The following is a 19,507-nucleotide window of genomic DNA, read 5'->3' on the forward strand; positions in this document are numbered from 1 at the left end:
CAAGACGAAGTTTGAGTTTAACAGACTCAAATAACAACCATAATTCACACCTTGGTTTCCAGAGGGCCCTTCCTGCCTCAGCCCACCTGGGCCCCTCTGTCTCTAGCTGCCCCAGTTGCCAGAAGGGAACTTGTTCTCAGAGGCAGTGATGTCCTGAGTCCCAGGCCCGTGGCACCTTCCTTGCACCTCCCAGTCTTACTTTTCCTTGTCCACATCCTGCATTTCATGGTTTTATAACCTGCTCTCAGAGAGGGATGTGAATTTTCACGATTACTGGTGTAAGCAAACAGTCATGCTTCTGCAAATAAGAAAAGCAGTACTTCTGGACTTCCCGTGGACGTCACTTGGCTTGCTTCCACACTGCCCATTTAGGAGCCAGGATGTGGGTGGGATGTGATAGGAATTGGGAGGAGGCTCTGACTGTGGTCCCACACCCCTGGGCGGGCATCTCACCAGTTCTCTAGATCATCCTCACCCCGGTGTCCGGTTCAACCAGATGGTTCTGAGTACTTCAGCAAGGTTGTACCAGGGAGTAGGGAATGGGTAGGGAGGAGGTCTATCCGAAGGCACAGTCTTACCCTTGTCCCTCTGACCGGGATGCTGGCACAGTCACCACCCCCAACCTGTCTTTCAGACCGGACATGCTCCCATCCATCATTGTATCATTTACCTTCCCGCACCTGCTTACTGCAAGCCAAGCTTACGGCATGAGCCACACCCTAACCCTATGTTGGCTTGATACAGAATCCAGTACATCAAACCAAAATCCCCAAGCACTGGCCCCCTACTCTTCAAGTACCTGGATAGGATCTCCTTGAAAGATAGTTGGAGCTGTGGTGGTGGAGAGTGCAACCTGCTGGAGGGGCAGACAAATTGAATTCCCAGTTCATTGGAGAGACTTCCTACTTCCCGTTGTATTTCCGGTTGAGTTCATGGTGGGTGGGAGGGTATCAGCTCTCCTCACTCAAACCCTCTGACCCTTTCCCTTTCCTTTCCAACAGACTATTTTCATTTGTTTTTCTCTTTATGACTTACTTCACTGTGTATGACATGCTGTATCTGGGTCCATCCAGGTCTCCAATTTTGTTCCTTTTATGGTTGAGCAACATTCCATTGTATACATGTACCATGTCTTTAGCCATTCATCTGTGGATGGACACTTGGGTTACTTCCCTGTCCTTGCTATTGTAAATAATGTGGCTGTGAATACTGGGATGCCTCTATCTTTTACATATATATGTAGAATCTAGAAAAATGGTATAGATGATCTTATTTGCAAAGCAGAAACAGTGACACATATGTAGAGAACAAAGGTATGGACATCAAGGGGGATTGGGAGATTGGGATTCTCGTTTATATCCTACTGATACTATGTATAAGATAAATAACTGATGAGAACATACTGTATAGCACAGGGAGCTCTACTCAGTGATCTGGGTGACTTGAATGGGAAGAAAGTCCAAAAGGAAGGGGCTATTGCTGTACAGTAGAAACGGTCACAACATTGTAATGCAACTATACTCCAAAAAAAAAATTAAGAACAGCAAACAAAAAAAGAAGGCATGGAATGATACACACAGAAAATAGGCCATTTTTCTTTTCCAGGATAAGGCTCCTCAGTGCAGAGGAGGAGAGCTGGTTTTGGGAAATAACTTGTCCACAAACCAGGAATAGAACAGCCCTTGGAGGCTCTATTTTAGTCTTTGTCTCAGGTCCAGGAATTGAAACAATTAAAATACAATATCTTAATGAAAAATATTAAAATGTAAGTACATATATATATGTATAATTCATGAATATATTCCTCTTGTAAAAAATTCAAATGTTATGAATAAAGTTGAAGTTCCTCTTCATGACCCCCTCCCAGCCCCATCCCACTATTTTCAGCCTGGTCTGTACTCTTTAGGGCTCTTTGCCTTCCATACTCTTAGACTCGCATGGTTATGCATTTTACTTCTTTTTCCAAAAACATTTATTTATTTATTTGTTTGGCTGTGCTGGGTCTTAGTTGTGGCACCCAAGATTTTGGACCTCTGATCTTCACTGTGGCATGCAGGATCTTTTTTTTTTTTTTAGTTTCCGCATGCAGGATCTTTAGTTGTGGTATGTAGAATCTATCTCCCTGACCAGGGATCAAACCTGGATCCCCTGCATTGGGAGCACGGAGTCTTAGCCACTGGGCCACCAGGGAAGTCCGGATTATACATTTTGGATGGGCAGTGTCTATTTTTTCTTTTATATGGATGATTTCATTCTGTGCTTAGAGTTCTGCAGTTTGACTTTTGCACACAATGATTCACCTGGATCTCTCTCCTTTCAGTGCTCTCGTTTTCTTTTTAATTTGCTGTGTTTTATTTAAGGTTTTTCCTAACAAAGGATGTTTAGCTTGTTTCCAGTTTACTTTTTCCTAAACAATTCTAAAGTAAAAGTCCTTAAACTTGCTTCTTTAGGGAAGACATTCAGTAGTGGAACAGTAAGTCATGTTAAAAATAAATTAGGCACTGTCAGGACTTCCCTGTCCAGTGGCTGAGACTCCATGCGCCTAATGTAGGAGATCCGGGTTTGATCCCTGGTCAGGGAATTAGAGTCTATGTGCCACAACTAAAGATCCTGTGTGCCGCAGTAAAGTTTGAAGATTCTGCATGCTGCAACTAAGACCTGGCACAGACAAATATGAAAATAAATATAAAAAAATAAATTAAACATATCAATTTTCTCTCCAAAGTGGCTATACCAATTTACTCTCACATAGATGATTTGCAGGGCTTACCTAATAGTTCAAGCACTAAAAAAATCTGCCTGCAATGCAGGAGACACAGGAGACTCGGGTTCAATCCCTGGGTCGGGAAGACCCCTGGAAGAAGCCATGGCAACCCACTCCAGTGTTCTCGCCTGGAGAATCCCATGGACAGAGGAGCCTGGTGGGCTATAGTCCATGGGGTTGCAAAGAGTCAGACACAACTGAAGAGACTGAGCACCTACACACACATGAGTGAGACGCCTTCACAGTTTGTTGGTTTTCTTGCTGGCATGTCCTTTCTTTGGGGCCTGAGAGTAGTGGGTGGAGTTGAACCAAGGAAACGGAACAATGCCACCACTGGGGCTCCCAGAGGGCACATCTACTTTCTCCCCCAAAGCAGCCGCCTGCCTCCCAGGAGTCCTATTCCGTGTTGTGGATGGGTACCACTTGGATGCCTGCTCCTAACAGCCGTCCCATCCTTTGCACTGCAGTTAGGAAGCAGACTGAGCTGGGAGAGAGGCTTTGCTGGGTTGCAGGGTCTAGTTCCATCCACATCTTGTGCCCTGGCTGGGAGAACTGTGAAGAAGGAGGAGAGGGTGTTGGCAGTGAGCCACTGAGGACCGGCACATTGTTTTTCCCCAACTAAGTCATATGCCATTTCTCTCTTTTTTGTTTTGATAGAAGGCTTTAAAAACTTAGTACTATTTTATTTGAGTAGTTAATATATTCACATGATTCAAAAATCAAACAATATAAAAAGTATTGAAAGAAATGTCCTGCTCCCACCCTCATCCCCTTGTATCTTACTCCCCAGCCCCTCATGACTACATTTTATTTTATTTATTTATTTTTTAACTAAAGAACATTTATTTATTTTTCACCAAGACTTTATCTTGAGGACGTAACTAAACTGCGCCTCCACTCCCCACCCCAACTTGAAGGAGGATTAGTACAGTGGATGTTATAAAGAAGGTATGAACAGTTTGAGGGACTGGAACCAATGTTAACTGACAAAACCCAACTTCCATCTAAATCATCATAAAAATGTTTAAGTAAAAAAAAAAGGGGGGGGCAAAGGGGTTTTCAGATTGAACAAGATCATCACATTTTATCTAATACATTCAATTCTGGCTAGGATATACCAAAATGGAAACAGGAAAACTATAATACAAACTTCCACTACAGCACACTGCACACACCTGTGTTCCAAGCCCACCCCTGTTCCCCTAATGCTTGCAAACTCAACTATTTCCCAGCCTGTTGGGCCTGTCCACGAAGGAGCACGTAGATCTTCTCTTTAATCCAATCTTTGTTATAAGGCTGGTATGTCTGGGTATCAGCTCGGTAAACAAGGCAGCTGAGGTCTGCCAGGTCATCAATAAAATCAAACAACTGACTGATATCATATGTGATAGAGGGGCTGTTGGGATTCATTCTCTTCAGATATTCTTCATACATTTTACAAACACCTTCCATACACTCATTCACAGATTCATTGTCAGCGTAAGTTCTGCCTTCTGGCCTCTTGGTAGGCTGTACCAGCAAGATGGTGTGAGACATCGCGCCAAAGTCTCCCGCTGCAGCCGATGCCGACTCCGCCGCCGCACCATGACTACTTTTTAAATTTGTTATGTATCTTCCGGAGTTCTCAAAATCAGATAAAAGACATTGGAAGGGACTGCCTTATTTCTTTTTAAACTTTTTATTTTGTATTGTGGTGTAGCTGATTAACAACGTTGTGATAGTTTCAGGTGGACAGCAAAGGGACTCAGCCATACATACACATGTATCCATTCTCCCCCAAACTCCCCTCTCATCCAGCTGTCACATAACATTGAGCAGAGTTCCATGTCCTAATCATTAGAGTATTGCCTTATATATTTTTTTTCCTGCCTTTTGTTACATAAAAGCTGTGTTCTTAGTTGCTCAGTCGTGGCTGACTCTTGTGACCCCATAGACTGTAGCCTGCCAGGCTCCTCTGTCCATGGGATTCTCCAGGCAAGAATAATGGAGTGGGTTGCCATTTCCTTCTCCCGGGGATCTTCCCGACCCAGGAATTGAAGTCAGGTCTCCGGCATTGCAGGCAGACTCTTTAATGACTGAACTTTTAGGGAAGCCCACATAAAAGCTAGCACACTATAAACACTGCCTCTTGTTCTTTTTTATGTTTCACAATATCTTGGAGAGGAGTCCCATAATTCATTCTACGAATGTCCCATAATTCATTCTACGAATGTCTCACAATTCATTTAGCCAGTCTTCTTTGATAGAAACTTGAGTTGTTGCTCATCTTTTGCTGTTACAAGTGATGCGCAATGAATCATTTTGATCATTAATGCACATGACTGTATGTCCATTTGTAGGATAAACCCCCAAAAGTGAAATTGCTGGGCTATAGGTGGATGTGTATTTGTAATCTTCATAATTACTATCAAATTTTCCTCTGTAGGAGTTGAACCCATTTATTCTCCTCATACATGCACTGTAATGTTCAGGAGTGAGCGTTTCCCCAGTCTTCCCAACAGGGTGTGATGTTAAACTTTTGGTATTTGCTAAATCTGATAGAAGAGTGTAATCTCAAAGTGCTGTTAATTCAACTTTATTCTAAGTAATATGGAGCATCTTTTACTTTGTCCAAGATTAAATGGTATTTCCTTTTCAGAGGACAACCTATTAATATACTGTTTTATTAAATTTCCACCTATTGTTTTGATGGATTTTCATGATTGCTTTTTTCTACTGTTTTGTGGGAACTCTATATACTAGGCAAATTACCTCTTTGTCTGAGATTACAATTCCTTTTTTTCCCCCTGGGTTGTTTTTGTGTTTTGACTGGTGACTTCTGCAAACCTGAAAGTTTTCTCTTGGCCCCATTCATTCTTTCATCCTCCATGCCTGTGTTCATACTGGTCCATCTATCTATGCTACTCTCTCCTTTTCTTTGTGTGGGGAACTCTTGCTCATCCTTTTAGGCCTGACTCAAACATCATACAACTTGACCCTCAGTCTCCAGAGCAAATCTTGTTACCCCTCTTAGCTGCTCCTTTCATACTTTGCCATGTCTCTACTTGTTACTCTGTCTTATTTTTAAAAATCCACCTTCCCTCTCTAACTAGGAACACCTTCAGATGAGATGAGTTGCTCAGTCATGTCCGACTCTTTGCAACCCCATGAATCGCAGCACGCCAGGCCTCCCTGTCCATCACCAACTCCCGGAGTTCACTCAGACTCATGTCCATCGAGTCAGTGATGCCATCCAGCCATCTCATCCTCTGTCGTCCCCTTCTCCTCTTGCCCCCAATCCCTCCCAGCATCAGAGTCTTTTCCAATGAGTCAACTCTTCGCATGAGGTGGCCAAAGTACTGGAGTTTCAGCTTTAGCATCATTCCTTCCAAAGAAATCCCAGGGCTGATCTCCTTCAGAATGGACTGGTTGGATCTCTTTGCAGTCCAAGGGGACTCTCAAGAGTCTTCTCCAACACCACAGTTCAAAATAATCAATTCTTTGGCGCTCAGCCTTCTTCACAGTCCAACTCTGACATCCATACATGACCACAGGAAACACCATAGCCTTGACTAAACGAACCTTTGTTGGCAAAGTAATGTCTCTGCTTTTGAATATGCTATCTAGGTTGGTCATAACCTTCCTTCCACAGAGTAAGCGTCTTTTATTTCATGGCTGCAGTCACCATCTGTAGTGATTTTGGAGCCCAGAAAAATAAAGTCTGACACTGTTTCCACTGTTTCCCCATCTATTTCCCATGAAGTGATCCCGTGACCGGCTGCCATGATCTTCGTTTTCTGAATGTTGAGCTTTAAGCCAACTTTTTCACTCTCCACTTTCACTTTCATCAAGAGGCTTTTGAGTTCCTCTTCACTTTCTGCCATAAGGTGGTGTCATCAGCATATCTGAGGTTATTGATATTTCTCCCAGCAATCTTGATTCCAGCTTGTGTTTCTTCCAGTCCAGCGTTTCTCATAATGTACTCTGCATAGAAGTTAAATAAACAGGGTGACAATATACAGCCTTGATGAACTCCTTTTCCTATTTGGAACCAGTCTGTTGTTCCATGTCCAGTTCTAACTGTTGCTTCCTGACCTGCATACAGATTTCTCAAGAGGCAGATCAGGTGGTCTGGTATTCCCATCTTTTTCAGAATTTTCCACAGTTTATTGTGATCCACACAGTCAAAGGCTTTGGCATAGTCAATAAAGCAGAAATAGATGTTTTTCTGGAACTCTCTTGCTTTTTCCATGATCCAGCGGATGTTGGCAATTTGATCTCTAGTTCCTCTGCCTTTTCTAAAACCAGCTTGAACATCAGGAAGTTCATAGTTCACATATTGCTGAAACCTGGCTTGGAGAATTTTGAGCATTACTTTACTAGCGTGTGAGATGAGTGCAATTGTGCGGTAGTTTGAGCATTCTTTGGCATTGCCTTTCTTTGGGATTGGAATGAAAACTGACCTTTTCCAGTCTTGTGGCCACTGCTGAGTTTTCCAAATTTGCTGACATATTGAGTGAAGCACTTTCACAGCATCATCTTTCAGATTTTGGAATAGCTCAACTGGAATGCCATCACCTCCACTAGCTTTGTTCATAGTGATGCTTTCTAAGGCGCACTGGACTTCACATTCCAGGATGTCTGGCTCTAGGTCAGTGATCACACTGTCATGATTATCTGGGTCATGAAGATATTTTTTGTACAGTTCTTCTGTGTATTCTTGCCATCTTTTCTTAATATCTTCTGCTTCTGTTAGGTCCATACCATTTCTGTCCTTTATCGAGCCCATCTTTGCATGAAATGTTCCTTTGGTATCTCTGATTTTCTTGAAGAGATCCCTAGTCTTTCCCATTCTGTTGTTTTCCTCTATTTCTTTGCATTGATTGCTGAAGAAGGCTTTCTTATCTCTTCTTGCTGTTCTTTGGAACTCTGCATTCAGATGTTTATATCTTTCCTTTTCTCCTTTGGTTTTTGCTTCTCTTCTTTTCACAGCTATTTGTAAGGCCTCCCCAGACAGCCATTTTGCTTTTTTGCATTTCTTTTCCATGGGGACGGTCTTGATCCCTGTCTCCTGTACAATGTCATGAACCTTATTCCATAGCTCATCAGGCACTCTATCAGATCTAGGCCCTTAAATCTATTTCTCACTTCCACTGTATAATCATAAGGGATTTGATTTAGGTCATACCTGAATGGTCTAGTGGTTTTCCCTACTTTCTTCAATTTAAGTCTGAATTTGGCAATAAGGAGTTCATGGTCTGAGCCACAGTCAGCTCCTGGTCTTGTTTTTGCTGACTGTATAGAGCTTCTCCATCTTTGGCTGCAAAGAATATTATCAATCTGATTTCAGTGTTGACCATCTGGTGATGTCCATGTATAGAGTCTTCTCTTGTGTTGTTGGAAGAGGGTGTTTATTATGACCAGTGCATTTTCTTGGTAAAACTCTATTAGCCTTTGCCCTGCTTCATTCTGTACTCCAAGGCCAAATTTGCCTGTTACTCCAGGTGTTTCTTGACATCCTACTTTTGCATTCCAGTCCCCTATAATGAAAAGGACATCTTTTGGGGGTGTTAGTTCTAAAAGGTCTTGTAGGTCTTCATAGAACCATTCAACTTCAGCTTCTTCAGCGTTACTGGTTGGGGCATTACTGTGATATTGAATGGTTTGCCTTGGAAACAAACAGAGATCATTCTGTCGTTTTTGAGATTGCATCCAAGTACTGCGTTTTGGACTCTTTTGTTGACCATGATGGCTACTCCATTTCTTCTGAGGGATTCCTGCCCACAGTAGTAGATATAATGGTCATCTGAGTTAAATTCACCCATTCCAGTCCATTTCAGTTCTCTGATTCCTAGAATGTTGACATTCACTCTTGCCATCTCTTGTTTGACCACTTCCAATTTGCCTTGATTCATGGACCTGACATTCCAGGTTCCTATGCAATATTGCTCTTTACGGCATCGGACCTTGCTTCTATCACCAGTCACATCCACAGCTGGGTATTGTTTTTGCTTTGGCTCCATCCCTACATTCTTTCTGGAGTTATTTCTCCACTGATCTCCAGTAGCATATTTGGCACCTACTGACCTGGGGAGTTTCTCTTTCAGTATCCTATCATTTTGCCTTTTCATACTGTTCATGGTGTTCTCAAGGCAAGAATACTGAAGTGGTTTGCCATTCCCTTCTCCAGTGGACCACATTCTGTCAGATCTCTCCACCATGACCCGCCCATCTTGGGTTGCCTCACGGGCATGGCTTAGTTTCATTGAGTTAGACAAGGCTGTGGTCCTAGTGTGATTAGATTGACTAGTTTTCTGTGAGTATGGTTTCAGTGTGTTTGCCCTCTGATGCCCTCTTGCAACACCAACCATCTTACTTTGGTTTCTCTTACTTTGGGCGTGGGGTATCTCTTCACGGCTGCTCCAGCAAAGGGCAGCCATTGTTCCTTACCTTGGAAGAGGGGTATCTCCTCACCACTGCTCTTCCTGACCTTCAACATGGGATAGGTCCTCTAGGCCCTCCTGCACCCGTGCAGCCACAGCCTTACCTTTCTGATTTCTGTACTCCCAGCCCCTAGGACATAACACTGGCTTAAGATGTTTTTGTTGAATAAATGAATAGAGAAACACTTGGCAGCTGTTACCACCAGCCCTTACTCCCTATAATACTTTAGCTGATCCTGTTTTTCAGAGGAAACTTGTGTGCCATATATACTTTTGTTGAATAACAGAAGTGAAAGGGAAGGGTGTTCAAGCTGGTCTTTGCTGGCCAGTGATGTTCCTAAGTGCTTTGCATTCAGTGATGAGGAGTGGGTTTCTAATTCCCCAAGGAGATCGCTCATGACTCCATTCATCTTTACTCTTCTACATCAGATCCAAGAAAAGTCAATGACCATGTGGAAAAAACATTTGTTTTCAGTGAAATTTATTTCAAAATCATTGAACAATCTGATCATTCTTCCCTATTCATAAATGCTATGCTATGCTAAGTCACTTCAGTCGTGTCCGACTCTGTGTGACCCCATAGACGGTAGCCTACCAGGCTCCCCCGTCCCCAGGATTCTCCAGGCAAGAACACTGGAGTAGGTTGCCATTTCCTTCTCCAATGCATGAAAGTGAAAAGTGAAAGTGAAGTCGCCTAGTCGTGTCCGACTCTTAGCGACCCCATGGACCGCAGCCTACCAAGCTCCTCCATCCATGGGATTTTCCAGGCAAGAGTACTGGAGTGGGGTGCCATTGCCTTCTCCGCTATTTATAAATAATTCTATTTAAATAATCTGAGCTTGTATACTTTCAGGCTTGGTGAAAGGACTTGACAGAAGGATGGCACTCTAACCCAAAGGAAATTGGTTCCACAGTTATTGAAGGCTAGGATTTTTCACAGATGCGCCTGCTTCTAGGCCCCCTGGAACTAAATTAAATAGACTAACACATCAATAAATAAATAAATAAATAGTTAAGTGGTTGCTCATCAGAAGCTGGGTGCAAAGGACAGAGGATTTCTTTGAAACTAGTGTGCCATGGTTTTTGCCAGGCTGGCTTTGAGTGAGTAGAAGTGAGAGAGGGGTGGCTCAGTGGATGGGGTCTGAGGATGGGCTCTGGGAGGAGGGGATTGTTCCTCCTGGCCGTGGGGAGATCTCTAAGCACTAATGCAGGGAAGGCAGTCGGGCATGGATCAGACAACAGTGAAGTTCAGGCTGCAGCTACATTCTTCCCTTCCCTTCTGCCAGTCCTCGGGGTTATTCAGCCCACGTGGACTCCCTGGGTATGGCTTTCTTTAGGGAGAGAGGGTTTCCATTCTGAAGTCAGTTATATCCTGGCCACCTCGAAAATGTCCCAGGAAGACGGGCCTTTCTTCGATTTGAGAAGTGCTGATGTACCAGTTAGGGTACAGGACAGACTCAAATTCAACTGTATTCTTGATTTCTGTCTTGTAGAAGACAAAGCGCTTTTCCATATTCCTCTTGGGGTAGACTTTGGGGTCTACTTCCTGCAGCAAAACAGAAATAAACATCTTTAAGAAGGAAAGGGCAAAGACATTCTACCCTGGTCTGGACAAAGTTGTTCTCTGGGTCATTTAAAAATGGATCAGCAGGGCTCGGGTCCAGGAGCCAGACTCCTGAGTTGTCTTTGTGACCCCGGCCTTCTGTGCGGTGACAGAAGGCACACTTATCCTTCTCTGAAACTTAGCATCAAATGCTAGTGTGTATAATATAGGTGGAAATATTTTCAAAAGTGAAAATTAGGTAAAAGCTTCTAGGTGTAGCTAGTTTCCAGGGACTTATCCTGTGTTTTTCCTCATGGCTCTGGCTAGAATGACTTCAAGTTGGACATGAAATTTTTGCTGGGAAAACTGGTGGGAAAAGGAGGTGTGGTTTTGGGAGTGCAGTGGAGATGGCAGTGACTGGTCCCTTGAACCGATTAAGTCCTCAAAGTGTCATCTATCAAATGGTGGTTGTTGTTTAGTCACTCAGAAGTGTCCGACTCTTATGTGATCCCATGGACTGTAACCCACCAGGCTCCTCTGTCCATAGCATTTCCAGGCAAGAATACTGGAGTGAGTTGCCATTTCCTACTCCAGGGTTTCTTCCCGACGCAGAGGTCTAATTGGAATCTCTTGCGTTTACAGGCAGATTCTTTACCTCTGAGCCACCACGGAAGTCCCATCAAATGGAGGAACTCTAACAATGTATAATCTGTTTGGTGGCAAGATGGAAAAAAATCTGCAGAATAATTTACTTTTTGTGTTATGGGAGTGAAAGCTACATGCATTTGACACTTACATTAAATTGATTTCCATTTATGCAAAATTATCATGTAGATCTACTCCCAGAGGTTCTGGGGAAGGAGGAAAGTTAGTTGTCTGTGAAGTAAGTGATGGCTAGGGATGCCCCAGAAAAGCCTGAGAAGGGCCTTCAGCCCCTGGTATTCACTCACCTCCAGCTGCAGGGTGGGCGTATCACCTTTTTTCACACAAGACAGGTATAGATTCTTGTCCTTGATACCCAAGGCCACAGGAATCTTGTTGTCTCTTTCCTCTCCTTGCACAAAGCTCATGCAGAACACCACTGGGGAGAGGAGAAGGGTCTTGTGGTCAGGGATATGGCACTGCAGGGTCAGCCCAATCCCTGGACCCCAAGCCCAAGACTCATACAGTATAGCATCCTCTGTGGGAACCCACACTGAGGTTCTTATGGCAACCCACACTGAGGTTCCTACAGCCTAACAGATAGGGTAATCCCACAGATCATAGCAGCTTCAGTTTCTTGAAACAGGTGTTTCCCTCAAATGGTCTGGGGGCTTCTCAGAGACTCATCATAGTGGCAATGAAAAATCAGGGGGTCTAATTTTTAAAAATAGGAGAAAGCTCTCATGTCCCTGACTGATCCACAAGAACAGAACAGTATGATCAACATGAAAATTGAGAAAAGAGATAAAGCTGGGCTCCTGAAAGACACTGGTCATGGATCTATTTCAAGACTATAAACAGGAAAGTGGGAAGAACCTGGGAAAGGAGAAGCTTAGCTGGGAAAAGGGGTTCCAAAGAAAAGACATGCATTTTTAGTCTTCCTTAGTTATAGCTGTCTCACTTAGAGGCCCGAAGGTCATGCTCAGAACGCTGTTCTAAAGAAACAGGGTTGTCTTGGCTTGGTTGAAACCAGGATGCTTTCCCTCAGGGATGCCTCTCTTCAAGGTCAACACCCTTTGAAGAGAACAGTCTGGCTGCTCCTTTCAGCTGCCCTCTTGGTTACGCCCCTGCATACAGGGTTCAGCCACAGTGGCAAAGTGCCAGACAGATTCCTGCAACCCGTGGGCCACCCCTGGACTTGAAGCAATGCCAGTGACATGGGCTTGCCTGGTGGCTCAATGGTAAAGAATCTGCCTGCCAGTGTAGGAGACACGGGTTCGATCTCTGGTCTGGGGAGATCCCACATGCCACAGAGCAAGTAAGCCTGTGCGTCACAGCTACTGACACTGTACTCTAGAGCCCATGAGCCATCTACTGAAGCCCCCTCACCCTAGAGCCCATGCTCCACAGCAAGAGAAGTCACTGCAATGAGAATCCAATGCACCACAGCTAGAGAGTAGCCCCAGCTCATCACAAGTAGAGAAAAGCCCTCACAGCAACAAAAACCCACACAGCCAAAAATAAAGAAAAATTTAAAAATAAAAATAAAAAGGTTGCCAGTGACAGTAGAGAGATATAAGTTCCTGCTTGTCAGTTAGGTTTCCCTCTAAGGAACCATCTGGTTTTGGATGGGAAGGATGTTAGGGGTAAGGGGGCAGGGTTGAGAATGAGGAGGGACAAATTATCTCCTCACCATTCTAGTTTCAACCCCAAAAACCGGAAGAAAGAACCCACAGGCAGTTAGGTCATGTCCATCAAATGACCTCTTTCTAACAGAAGCACTGCCATTAAATGACTTGGCTGGGCAGTGGTCCTGGGCTTGCTGGAGCAGTCTAATTTCTCAGAGTCACCTCTGTTGCTGAAAAATGAACGTACTAAGGGACTCAATGTGGTCTCATCACTAGAATCCAAACAAAACGTTTGCATGTCCTTCATTATTGTTGTTGTTATTTAGTTGCTAAATCATATCCCCTTGACTATAGCCCTCTAGGTCATGGAATTTCCCAGGCAAGAATACTGGAGTGGGTTTCCATTTCCTTCTCCAGAGGATCTTCCTGATCCAGGGATTGAACCTATGTATCCTGCATTGACAGGCAGATTCTTTACCATTGAGCCATCTGGGAAGCCCCAGCATGTTCTTTATTATATGCTATTTCACTGCCATGGATCATTTTCCTTAATGGGTCTGCTCTGTTGAAAATGTAGAGAATTAGCAAGCAACGAGGAGGCCAAGAAAAGAGACAAAGTCCCCAGGTACCTTCTCGGTTCATTTCCTGTGAGAGGAGGTGGAGAGCCTTCAGCACACATGGGCTAGCCAGCACCAGGGATTTTTGCTCTCTGTCCTGGAGTTTGCACTTTATTGACTGCACGGGTGCGTCACACAGAAACTCGTCGGAGGACGTTTCGAAGATGACAGGCTCTGAAATGTGGAGCACAGATCTTGTTTAGGGAGATTCCCAGGTGATTATGGGAGGCAGAATTTGTTTCCTTGGAGGACATCTGAGCATGCCTAGCTGATGCTCGATTACATCAGTGGAGAGGAGGTTGGGGTGGGTCAGAACACTGCGCCTGGCACCCTAAGACGTAGGTTCAAACTTCAGCTCTATTACTTGCCGTGGATGAGCCATGGAGTCACTTATGTAAAATGGTGGTGGCAACAGATGTGGCCGAACAAGGACATCCTGAGATTCACAGGATATAATATAAATGAAAGCATACAGAATGACTGGCTGCTTTGCAAATATGAGTAGTTATCAAGGTCCTATTTTAAGAATAGTTTCAACAACTAAAAAGGAGAGTGAAACCATCACCAAGTTGGATTCTATACAGTAGTGTATTGAAATGTAACATTTTGGGTACCATTTTATGCAAGTCTGTAAATTCGAGAAAAGCTTCCATAATTTTAGGATGCATAGCATGATTAGCCAGTTACATCATTATTTCATTAAGGAAGAATTCCTTAAAAAGTCTTTTAAGGGAGCAAATCAATCTGATGGAAAACAAAACAAAAAAAGACTGGTTTCAACTGAAGAGATGATTAACTGAGCTTCTAGGTGTCTCTGTTTTCCTCTCATTACTGGGCCCTCTACTTTTAAAGGGTTTCAGCCTCGGGGGTTGGGGGGTGTTAGCTGTTGGGTTATGGCCTCTGAGAAGGAAATGACCAGCGATCTCATGTCTGCCCTCAGCTCTCATTAGGTACCTTCTTCAAAGATGAATGAAAGGATGCTCCTCAGGTCATCATCATGGAAGACATGTGCGTAGGCACTGTTCCTCAGCTTCTCCATGGCCACAATGACCGACACCACCTGCCTGAAGCTTTTGTTGTAGAACTGGTGAGAAATCTGCAGCTGGATGTTTCCATCTCCCATGGAACCGAGGTCCAGGTGTTGGATGCAGCTCTGTGAAGAGACCAAAGAAGTCAGCGTGGGAAGGTGGTTGGGCCAGACAACTCCTGTTTTGACACGAGAGAGGAGGAAGGAGGAGATTCATGCGTGCTCAGCCACTCAGTCATGTCCGACACTCAGAGACCCCATGGGCTGTAGCCAGGCTCCTCTGTCCATGGGATTCTGCAGGCAAGAATACTAAAGTGGGTTGCCATTTTCTCCTCCAGGGAGTCTTCTGGACCCAGGGATCTAACCCACTGCGTCTCCTGCATTGGTGGGCAGATTCTTTACCACTGAGCCACCTGGGAAGCCCAAGGAAGAGATAACAGAGCTTCTAAAGATAAACTTTCATCTCTCTGCAACCCAGAGAGGTTAAGTGGCTTATCCAAAAACAGCGGCCAGTGAGAGGCAGACCCTAAACCATAATGTAAGCTTTCTAATGCAGTATACAACACTCTTCTAGAATAAATCCATTCTTACCTTATCTTTTCTTACACATGCTCCACCTAACCATAAACTTATACCTTCTAACACTATTTATCTTTTTGGAAGCCTAATGCACCAACGTTATGTATTTCATTTTTCAGGGCTATGATGATCAGATTTTCAATATGCCTCTGCCCAATCAACAATGTTCTATACAACCTTTTTCTCAAATGCTGTCTCATAACCATCCTGCAAAAAAGTGGTTACTATTATGAAATAGTTCCTCAATTCAGAGAAACTGTTTAACTAACTGCATTAAGCCTTAACTGAAGTTGCTTGCAAGGCATGATAATGGTTTAAAAGTTTGAAGGACAGCTCAAGAGACCTGTAACAACACAGAGGAAAGCTGAGTGGGAGGGACATTCTGCCCAGAGCAGAGGCCCCAGGAGAGAGAGCCAGAATGCTGCAAGAGACTGTGGGAGGGAGGGCTGGACAGAGAAACTGGGCTCCATCTAGGGCTGGAGAAAACCAGTTGTGCTGGTTTTAAAGTCTTTAAAGAAAGGAACTTTCAGCAAGACAGGAATGCTTGATAAGGCTGGAGGAGGTTGTCACGAACTAAAAACATCTGAGAGAACAGCTGCCTGCTAATTGGTACAACTGTGCTAGCTCGGCTGATGGCTGAACTACCTGAGAGAGTTATTAGATTACAGGAGTTATTACATTTACAGAAGAGGAGGGACAGCTGGAGGGTCAACAATGCTCTCTGGGTCACAAAGCATCTGACACTACTGAGTGAGTGAGCACACACACACAAAGAAACACTCCTCTGCTAGATAAACTTAGCTCCTGCTGGTAATATCTCAGAGCCAAGGGTTGCAGGATGCTAGGGTCTCGGACATCATCCTGCTTATGACCCTTATTATTCAGACTAGCATCAAAGGGGTAAAATGACTTGCTCAAGATCCAACAGCAAGTGAATAATTTTCTCGTAACTCCCAAACTCAACTTTTTGTTTACATCATGACTTGTTGTCCTTAAGCTCCACTTCAGGGAGCAAAAAACAATCCCACCCTTAAAGGAGGCAGACATATTCATTCTCAAGGTTATCATCTCTGGGTCAGGTTCAGTTCAAGTGATTAATGTAACTTCATCACTTTTAGAGCTGAACACCTCTCCTAAAAGAAGAATTAAATTTGCTTGGAAGAGACAACAAGCACTATCTCTACTTAAATTCCCCTTCTAAAAGCCTCTGCAAGCATGGCCAGCATCACCAAGCCTCAGTGAAACACTGGTGGCATGGGAGTTGCAGAGTGGCCAGCTTCCATTTGTCTCACTGGAAGAGGATAAAGTCATTTTATCACAAAATTCCATAGGAACAAGCCGGCCCAGAACACTTCCCTTGAGTCTTTCCTCTGTCAGAGCCCCTCAACATGTTGGGATCAAAGCCCATAGACTCACCTTCATCTGTTTAGGGTCATCAGCCTCAAATAACAGCTCATTCTCGTCACTGTAATAAAAACAGAAAGATTGCTCAATTTCATCTCCTGGACAAGATTAGCTTTTCTTCCCTGTTGATAATCTTCACCATCAATGCATGTGTGCTAAGTTGCTTCAGTTGTGTCTGACTCTTTGTGATCCTGTGGCTCCTCTGTCCATGGGATTTTCCAGGCAAGAATACTGGAGTATTGCCATGCCCTTGTCCAGGGCATCTTCTGGACCCAGGGATCGAACCCATGTCTGCTGCATCTCCTGGGTTGCAGGCAGATTCTTTACCCACTGAGCCACCTGGGAAGCTGGGCAATAGTAAACTGCAAACAACATGTTCCTTAGGGCTGCCTGAAGCAGGTAGTTGCCATGGTAATATACATGGGACAGCACAGGAGGAGAGTAGGTATCCATTGCTGTCTGAGCTCTCTGTTGTATCCTGAGACCTAACTTCCAGCCCGGTGAAAATCTGAGCTTTCCTTCTCAGTTAAGCCAAATCTGCCAAGGGATCCCCTGGATTGTCCACTTGGAACCTTTCTTTCCTGTTTCCATTTGCAGGAAGCCCTGAAGCAGCATCTGGGTGGCCTAGGGGTACCATGGCTGGACTTGCAGTGGGACATCAGTCCTTAAACCAGGTTGACTTGGAACCCTGCTTGCCACTGTAAGAGGCAGTTTGGGAGACGAATCTGGTCTCTAAGCACATATAAAAATCCACTCTTGAGAGGAAAGCCCTGCTAACACAATTGGTATCAATTTTCCCACTGACCTGTAGTAAGCCATCATTTCGTTGATGGGTTCAGGTACGGTTGCCATGGCTGTTTCAGAAACCTGTGCAAAGAGGAGAAAAATGAGTGACCATTTGCCATGCCAGTCCCCACGAGGGCTGCCTTCTTCACATGTGAATTGCCCTCAGCATCTTGTACCTGGCAGGCAAGCAAAGAAGCCATTTTCAAATGAATGAGTGAATGCACGAAAGTCATCCTTTGGGTTCAGAGTAAGTGAAAGTCACTCAGCTGTGTCTGACTCTTTGCAATTCTTAAGGCCAGAATACTGGAGTGGGTAGGTGGGTAGTCTTTCCCTTCTCCAGGGCATCTTCCCAAACCAGGGATCAAACCCAGGTCTCCTACATTGTAGGCGGATTCTTTACAAGCTGAGCCACAGGGGTCCAGAGTAAAGCATTTGCTAAACCAAGCCCAAACCAGGAGCGGATCTCTTAGGTGATCTGGGGGAGAGGTAGGATCCTGAGCTCTCAGATGCCAGCTGCTAGATAAGTGGTATTAATTCCCCTATTATTTTGCAAGTTATGGTATTATAACATAGCTGGCAGTTTTGCAGAAAGCCCAGCTGTCAGGCAGAGAAGGAAGAGAAGAGAGAGGGAGGAAGACAGAAAAAAAGAGAGAGAGAGACTCCTTTAAGACCTAGTCAGAAGGAAGAATTAAAGTGGTACCTGGGCAATGAAGGTTGGCTGGAGAGAATAGGATCCCTGGGTGGCTTGCTGTGCCTCCAAGCGGGTATACTGTCTGCTGGTCTCTCCTACCTATTTTATGGCCTTCAAAAGCAGAAGTGGAGAGCTGAGAGATTTCCCCTTTGGTTAACTGATTTCGCAACCAAGTTAAAAAAAAAAAAAAAGGATTGATGGTAACTCCTGGGAGAGAAATAATTCTCCAGTCCTTGGGAGGGCAAGTGATAGCCAACTGTGACACATCCTTGCAAATGTGTCATCATGCAAATATATGTTGGTTTTTCTGACAACTTTTGTGCAGATGATGTGAAACCAAAATAGCGGGTTTTCCTAGGTAAGAAGGATGTTTTAATTTCGGATCTCCGGGGACAAAGTGGAGGACACACACAGGCACACGCACAAAATTGCTTCCTCGCTCACTCCTTGCACTTAAGTTTAGGAAACTTCTCACTTGGAGATGAATAAGTGAGCATAGGGAAGTGACAGTAACCCTGTGAATTCTGAACCCATCATGCTGTTTTCTACCTTGAAGGCTCTGGGTCAATTACTGAAGCCTCTGGGGAGGCATTTGATCTTGCTAGGATGAGGCAGGGAAAACACAGTTGTGCAGGGATGCAGGCTTCAGATGGAGCTGGGGGAACCTTGGAGACAAGCTCATCCAACCCATTCTGACCAGGTGCTGGTATCCTAGCCAATTGCATATGGAATCAACATTAATATTTGTTGGACAGTGAAATGAACCTGGATTGAGAACCTGTTTGAAAAGATTGTGAATAAGTTTCATAATCACATTCCCTTTTTAAAATGCAGAGACGTTGGGGTCTTTTCTGGAAGAACAGTGATTAAGACTCTGCGCTTCTACTGCAACGGGGTTAGGTTTGATCCTTGGTTGGGGAACTGAGATCCCGCATGCCTCATGGTGGGGCTACAAAAAAAACTGCAGAGATGGTTTATGCCTAACAGAATTTTTTTTTTCTGTTAAGTCTGAGAAGCAAAAAATTTCTAAATAAAAATATTCAGCTGAGACTATATCTGTTGGTAGCTCCAAGAGTTATTAGACATTAGACCTTTTTTTTCCTCTAGTTTTATTGCAATGCTATTTACATTAACCTTGTATAAGTTTAAGGTGTTCAACAGGGGCTTCCTCAATGGCTCAGAGGTAAATAATCCACCTGCAATTCAGGAGATGCAGGAGATGTAGTTTCGATCCCTGGATTGGGAAGATCCCCTGGAGAAGGAAATGGCAACTCATTCCAGTATTCTTGCCTGGAAAATTCCATGGACAGAAGAGCCTGGTGGGCTACAGTCCATGGGGTTGCAAAGAGTCAGACATGATTGAGTAACTAAGTACAGCACAAGGTATACAAGTTGATGACTTTA

The 19,507-nt window shown here is 44.1% G+C and overlaps 1 protein-coding gene and 1 pseudogene across 1 annotated transcript; both read right to left on the bottom strand.

Moving 5' to 3' along the window:
- Nucleotides 1-3,773: 3,773 nt before the first annotated feature.
- LOC113900738 lies at nt 3,774-4,342 on the bottom strand (annotated as a pseudogene).
- Nucleotides 4,343-9,650: 5,308 nt separating this feature from the next.
- On the bottom strand, nt 9,651-18,193 carry IL1B (interleukin 1 beta). Its single transcript, XM_027555462.1, has 7 exons — nt 18,113-18,193; nt 17,432-17,493; nt 16,639-16,687; nt 14,571-14,769; nt 13,629-13,790; nt 11,680-11,810; nt 9,651-10,732 (listed from the first exon to the last, which is right to left on the bottom strand). The coding sequence occupies exons 2-7, from the start codon at nt 17,476-17,478 to the stop codon at nt 10,520-10,522; spliced, it is 801 nt and encodes a 266-aa protein (XP_027411263.1). The 5' UTR covers nt 17,479-17,493; nt 18,113-18,193; the 3' UTR covers nt 9,651-10,519.
- Nucleotides 18,194-19,507: the final 1,314 nt, after the last annotated feature.

The sequence above is a fragment of the Bos indicus x Bos taurus genome, chromosome 11, assembly GCF_003369695.1.
Source record: "Bos indicus x Bos taurus breed Angus x Brahman F1 hybrid chromosome 11, Bos_hybrid_MaternalHap_v2.0, whole genome shotgun sequence".
In the NCBI taxonomy this organism is placed as follows: Eukaryota; Metazoa; Chordata; class Mammalia; order Artiodactyla; family Bovidae; genus Bos; species Bos indicus x Bos taurus.

Bases quoted from the DNA above. Each gene is read 5' to 3' on its own strand.
- IL1B (XM_027555462.1), bottom strand. From the start codon at position 17,478: ATGGCAACCGTACCTGAACCCATCAACGAAATGATGGCTTACTACAG. The intron at 14,770-16,638 runs GTGAGTCTATGG...GTCTCTTCACAG, and splicing joins ATGACCCTAAACAGATGAAG to AGCTGCATCCAACACCTGGA. The intron at 11,811-13,628 runs GTACCTGGGGAC...TCCTCTCCCCAG, and splicing joins ACAGGAAATGAACCGAGAAG to TGGTGTTCTGCATGAGCTTT.